At 37.4% G+C, this 7186-nt stretch overlaps 1 protein-coding gene across 1 annotated transcript; it reads right to left on the reverse strand.

Moving 5' to 3' along the window:
• Positions 1-269: 269 nt before the first annotated feature.
• CYSLTR1 (cysteinyl leukotriene receptor 1) lies at positions 270-1408 on the reverse strand. Its single transcript, XM_006872497.1, has one exon. It carries the CDS (start codon positions 1390-1392, stop codon positions 370-372), a length of 1023 nt encoding a protein of 340 aa, XP_006872559.1. The 5' UTR covers positions 1393-1408; the 3' UTR covers positions 270-369.
• Positions 1409-7186: the final 5778 nt, after the last annotated feature.

Raw genomic sequence — 7186 nt, forward strand, 5'->3', positions numbered from 1 at the left:
TTTATTCGAGGAGAAAACCTTGATTTCAGACCTTTTTTTTTTTTTTTTTTTTTACAGTGCAAATACAGAAACATTCTCCACTTGTGAATGGTAAAAACAAAACAATACAAAATAAAACAAATGAAAACGGCACCATTTATTTCATGTAGAATTCAGTTCAGAGTTGTAGACTGAGGTTGTAACACTTAAAATATCTATATGGTCTCTAATAATGTGAATGCATAAGTGAAATAGATTTATAGACATACATCTTCAGTATGTATATTTTAAAATTATTAATGAAACTTTTAATTTTCTTTGGAAATCATTTGAGAAAATACTTGTTTGGGAGAATTCTTCTGATTGGTTTATGCTGGAGATGGGTTTAAACTATTCATCACATATTTCTTCTCCTTTTTCTGGCAAGGAGGGCTTCTTTTTGGGTACATAAGTCATGCTGGATAAAGAATTTTTTCTAAATGTAGACAACCTTCTTCTAAAGTTCCCCCCTGAAAAGAAATACAGGAGAGGGTCAAAACAACAATTTGATGCAGCCAAAGACAAGGTTATGACCACTGATTTCTGCATTCTAAGTACAGAATCACAAGGTTGAGTTTCATTGTGTAAAAAATGAAGGTGGATGGTGCGTTGAATATGATAAGGCATGAAGCTGATCAAAAAGGCAGCTGTTACAACTATGATCATTCCAATAGCTTTTTTACGACTTGACAGATTCTTCTTCATTGAGTTTTTCAGTAAGGTCAAAATGATCATTGTGTAACAGACCATTATAATAACAAAAGGAATGATGAAGCCAAAAAAAAATGACACATAATGCAAGACTAAAATATCATTTCTAGCTTGACTGTCTTTTGGAGGCTCAAAACACTTGGTATTGTTTTTGTCATCTTTGTAAGAGTGGCTCTTTAAAAATGGAGAACTGGCCAAAATTACAAAAATCCAAATGCCAACACACACAAACCTGGCTTTTTTCTGTGTAACCAAATTAATGTTCTGGACAGGGAATACAATTGCAACACACCGGAAAAAACTCATGGCTGTCATAAAGAAGATGCTACAGTAGAGGTTAACGTACAAGGCATAAGTGCTAAGGCGGCACAAAAAGTCACCAAAGAACCAAATGCCTTTATGAGCATAATAGACCACACGGAGAGGCAGTGTACACACACACAGTAGATCAGCCACTGCTAAATTAATCATGTACACTTGGAAGGCTGACTTATCATGGTATGTTTTTATGAGAACATAGAGCACAAAGCCATTGCCAAAGAAGCCCACAATGGAGATCATAGAATACACGGTAGAATATACTTGATTGCGGAAGTCATCAATATTGTCATGGCATGTGTTATTATTAGCAGAAAGCACTGTCATATTTGTGGTACCATCCATGCTTCCCTAAGAATCTCTGCTTGATGCTGTACCTACAATATATAAAAAAAAGAATCTTGTTAATTTTTACCAGACCATAAATAATGGGAATCCCTAATATTTAACTTCATAGTGCCATTATGCATACTTTCAAAACACAACAGAAAATACTATTCCCAGTTTCTGCATTGTTTCTTAGTTCACTTCCAGTTATATGCCTCTTCCACCATTGGTTCTCTGAATCCAAGTACAATTGTGGTGAAAATGGACCCCCCCCCGAAAAAAAAATGCCTATAATTAATCCATTATTTTTGGTTAGTCACATATTAGGTGCTTGCTCCAAACTGGACATTAGTATGCTGTGATGCACTAGATGATGCTGTTGAGATTTTTGACATCACCTTTGCTTGAAGAACCACACTTGAAAAATATTTAATCATTCTCTGAATCTATCCTATTACAAACTATCTCCAGAATAATTTTCATACATTACAGCTTTCTATTATGCAATGTCCCTGTTCTAAAACTTTTAATGTTTCCCTATTGCCTTGAGAATAAAATACAGACTTCTCTGTTTTTGTTGTTAAGTGTCATCGAGTCAATTCCAATTTATAGCAACCTTGTATAGGGGTTCTAAGGAGCAGTTTATGGGTTTAAACTGGCAGCTTGCAGTTATCAGTCCAGTGCTATACTACAGCACCACGCAGGGACTCCCAACTTCTCTACAAAACCTTAAATATCATGCTCCTAGTATGGTGTGGCACTGTAAGTTAATGTGCTGGACTGCAAAGTCAATTTGAACCACATGGTTGGCAGTTCAAGCTCACCAACTACTCCTTGGAAACCCTATACGGGTTTACTATGGGTCAGAACTGACTCAGCGGCAGGTAACAACAATAACAACAACAATATGGGGCTGGAGTCCAGCTGTGGTACTGTGGGATAATTCACTGTAACACAAAGTTGGTGTGAACTGCAATGTTGGTGGTTCAAATTCACCAGCCACTCCTCAGAAACCCTATACAGGGTCGTTTTGAGTCAGAACCAGCTTGAAGGCACTTAACAACAACAGTATGGGACTGCAAGGTTGGTGGTTCAAACCCACCAGCCACTCCTTGGAAATCAGATACAGGGTCACTATGAGTTGGAACTGAATTCACAGCACACCACCACCACCACCACCACCACCATGAGTTGGAACTGACTCTATGGCACTTAACAACAGCAACAATACAGGACTATAAAAAAAAATTGATTGATTGTGTAGGGTAAGCACTGGACTGCTAACGGCAAGTTTGGAAGGGTCAAACCCATCAACCACTCCTTGAGACCCTATACAAGATCGCTATGAATGAGAAGTGACTCAAGAGCACTTAACAGCAGCAACAACAATTTTCATCTTACCTTTTCTAGCTTCTCTCACTTCTCCCATTTGCACATTAAAAAAAAAATGTTTTATTGTGAATTACATGATAGTTTTTACATGGGGGAACTTTAGTTTTACATTCATTCCATCGCATATCATCTCATTGCCATGGCTCCAATCCCCTCCATGCATCATCAACCACCCAAAGGGTATATTCCAGAAACCTGCCCCCTACACTTCCCCCTCCTCCCCCCCAGTTTTTGGCCCACAGTCCCTTTCCCTCTCTAGGTCCAAAGTCCCCAGTCGCTTCATCATTCCGCGTCATCATCTCTGCCTCCATTTGCACATTTTATAGTTTAATGAAGCAAATATTTTACTATTCAAGGGACATGCCACTGAAAACCTTATGATGGGCAGTGGAACACTGCCAGATAGCACCAGAATATTGATTATTGAAACATGATATAGGGCTGGAAGATGAGATCCTCAGGTTGGAAGGAACTCAAAATATGACTGGGCAAGCTGCTGCCTCAAAGTGGATTTGACTATGATAATGCAAATGGAGTAAAGCTTTCTGGACCTTCATTTGTTGATGAAGCACAACTCAAAATGAAGAAAACCATCTGTAAAACATCCATTAATGGAAAGCATGAAGTATGAATCGAGGAAAATTGGAAGTTTTCAAAAATGAAATGAAACGCATAAAGATCGATATCCTAGTCACTAGTGAACTGAAAAGAACTGGTTCTGGCCATTTTGAATCAGACTATGATATGGTTTACTATGCTGAGAATGACAAGTTGAAGAGGAATGACTTCCCATTCATAATCACAAAGAACATTTCAGAATCTATCTTTTTTTATTTTATTAAGCTTTTATTGTGAATTGAGTGAAAGTTTATAGACAAGTAAATATCTATCTTGAAGTACAATGCTTTCTGTGACAGGATACTATCCATATGCCTACAAGGAAGACTAATAAATGCCATTATCATTCAAATTCCTACCAAATTCTTCAGTATGAATTTGATCAAACGTACAATCAAGATATATTTTTAATTTCTGGTGGTTGGATTGCAAAAGTTGGAAGCAAAGAGAAAGGATCAGAAGTTAGAAAATATGCCTTTGGTGATAGAAAGTGCCAGGGATCACATAATAGAATTATGTAAGACAAATGAATTATTCATTGCAAATACCTGTTTTAAATAATATAAAAGAAGACTATACTCATGGATCTCACCAGATGGAATACACAGAAATCAAATAGATGTTTCTGTGGAAAAGACGGTGGAACGCTCCATATCACCAGCCAAAATCAGGTCAGGGGCATACTGTGGCATAGACCACCAATTGCTCATATACAACTTTAGACTGAAGCTGAAGAAAATTAAAATAAGTCCATGAGAGGGAAAACATGACCTTGAACATATTCCACCTGAATTTAGAGATCATCTTAAGAACAGGTTTGATGCATTAGACACTAATGACTGAAGATCAGAAGGGTTGTGGGATGGCATCAAGCACACCATACAGGAAGAAAGCAGAACGCCATTATGAAGATAAGAAAGAAGAAAAACACTGAAAAAGATGTCAAAAGAGACTCTGAAACAACGTAGAGATACTAAAGCAAATGGAAGCTATAAGGAGGTAAAAGAGCTGAACAGAAAATTTCTAAGGGCAGCTCAAGAAGACTAAGTCAAGTATTATAATGAAATGTGCAAAAACCTGGAGTTAGAAAACTAAAAGGAAAGAACATACTCAAAATTTCTCAAGTTGAAAGAACTGAAGAAAACATTCAAGCCTCAACTTGAAATACTAAAGGGTTCTGTGGGTAAAATATTGACTGATGCAGAAAACATCAAAAGAAGATGGAAGCAATATACAGTGTTGCTGTACCAAAAAGAAATGGTTGATGTTCAACCATTTCAGAAGATAGCATATGATCAAAAGCCAATAGTATTGAAGGAAGAAGTCCAAGGTGCACTGAAGGTACTGGCAAAGAACAAGGCTCTGGAATTGATGGAATACAAACAGAAATATTTAAACATTGATGCAACACTGAAGACACTCATACTTCTATGGCAAGAAACTTGCCCCACTGATCAGAAGAGATCCATATTTGTGCCCATTCCTAAGAGAGGTAACCGAATGGAATGTGGAAATAATTGGACCATATCATTAATATCACATGTAAGTGAAGTTTTGCTAAATAAACTTAAAAGATGGCTGCAACAGTGCATTGACAGGGAACTGCTGATGTTCAATCCAGATTTAGTCAAGGACATGGAATGACGGATATCACTGATGGAGTAAAATGGATCTTGGTTGAAAGCAGAGAATACCAGAACGATGTTTACTTGTGCTTTATTTACTATGCAAAGCCTTTTGACTGTATGGATCATGACAAACTATGGATAACATTGTGGAGAATGAGTATTCTGGAACACTTAATTGTGTTCATGAGGAACCTGTACATAGACTAAGAGGCAGTCATTTGAACAGAACCAGGGAACACTGAATAGTTTAAAATTAGGAAAGGTGTGCGACAAGGTTGTATTCTTTCACCATACTTATTCAATCTGTATGCTGAGCAAATAACCCCCAGAAGCTGGATTATATGAAGAAAAACATGGCATCAGGATTGGAGGAAGACTCATTAACAACCTGTGATGTGCAGATGATATAACCTTGCTTGATGAATGTGAAGAGGACTTAAAACAATTACTGATGAAGATCAAAGACCACAGCCTTCATTATGGGTTCCATCTCAATGTAAAGAAAACAAAAATCCTCACCACTGGACCAACAAACAATATCTGTATAAATGGAGAAAAGATTGAAGTTGTCAAAGACTTCATTTTGCTCAGCTCAACCATCAACACTCATGGGAGCAGCAGTCAAGAAATCAAACGACATATTGCATTAGGCAAATCTGCTGCACAAGTGTTGAAGAGCAAAGATGTCAGTTTGAAGTCTAAGGTGTGCCTGACCCAAGCCATGGTATTTCCAATAGCCTCATATGCATGCGAAAGTTGAACAGTGAATAATGAAGACAGTAAGTAGAAGAATTGATGCATTTAACTTATTATATTGGGGGAGAATATTAAAAGTACTGCCAAAAGAACAAACAGATCTGTGTTGGAAGAAGTACAGCCAGAGTGCTCCTTGGAGACCAGGATGACCAAACTTTGTCTCTCATACTTCAGACATATTGTTAGAAGGGACCAGTCCTTGGAGAAGGATATCATGTTTGGTAAAGTGGAACATCAGAGAAAAAGAGGAAGGCCCCCCAACGAGATGGATTGGTACAGTTGGGGCTGTGATGGGCTCAGGCGTAGCAATGATTGTGAGGGTGGCTCAGGACTGGGCAGTGTTTTGTTCTGTTGTGCATAGGGTTGCTATGAGTTGATACTGACTCAATGGCACCTAACAACAACAACATGCCTGCAATATCGATTTTTAAAAAAGTTTTTATTGTGAATTTTGTGAAAGTTCACAGGGTAGATTATAAATTTTAGATTCAATAAATCATATTTTGTTTCATTGCAATGATTACAATTTCCTCCAGGTACCATCAGTTAATAGTATTTACCTATATTCCTTCCCCTCCTTTTTTGGGTTGTACACATACAAAAAAGAATATATATATTCTTTTAAAGGGCACACTTTGCAAGTCAGCCTTATGCCTGCAGGAACACAGCTTTTCTCAGTCCATGGGCTTAGAGCTGTTAGCTGCTCTATTTTCTCTATGCCATCACCTCTGCCACTGTCTCTGCTGTTGCCACTTTTCTGGTTAAGATTCTATGTTCCACTCATGTTCTTCCCTCTTGCTGTTCCTAGGGTTCTCTCTTATTGAAATGAAAGCTTAAATACTCCCTCCTTTTAGTAACACATCTTCTATATTTACAGATGTGACAATCGCAATTAGTCCTAATAACAATTACAATTGAATCCTAAAATAAGATAACGATCATTATGCATTCCATTTCATTTTTGACAGCTTCCAATTTTCCTAGATTTATACTTTATACATTCCATGTTCTGATTATTAATGGATATTTTCAGCTGTTTCTCTTCAATTGAATTGTGCCCCATCAGCAAATAAAGATCCTGAAAGCTTTACTCTAATTGCATCATCACGGTTAACTCTACTTTGAGGAGGCAGCTCTTTCCCAGTCATATTTTGAGTGTTTTCCAACCTGAAGGTCTTATCTTATGGCACTATATCTGACAATATTCTGGTGCTATTTCTCATGTTTCAATAATCAATATTTTGGTGCTTTCTGAAAGTGTTACTCTGCTATTCATAGGGTTTTCAGTGGCTAAACTGAGAATTCATTTTAAGCAATCCACCTCTTTGTCCACCATGGGTGTTTCCTGCTGATATTTAAAATACTGGTAGCACAGTTTCCAGCATCACAGCAACACAGAAGACACCACAGTACGACAA

The sequence above is a fragment of the Chrysochloris asiatica genome, unplaced genomic scaffold (assembly GCF_000296735.1).
Source record: "Chrysochloris asiatica unplaced genomic scaffold, ChrAsi1.0 scaffold00201, whole genome shotgun sequence".
Lineage (NCBI taxonomy): Eukaryota > Metazoa > Chordata > Mammalia > Afrosoricida > Chrysochloridae > Chrysochloris > Chrysochloris asiatica.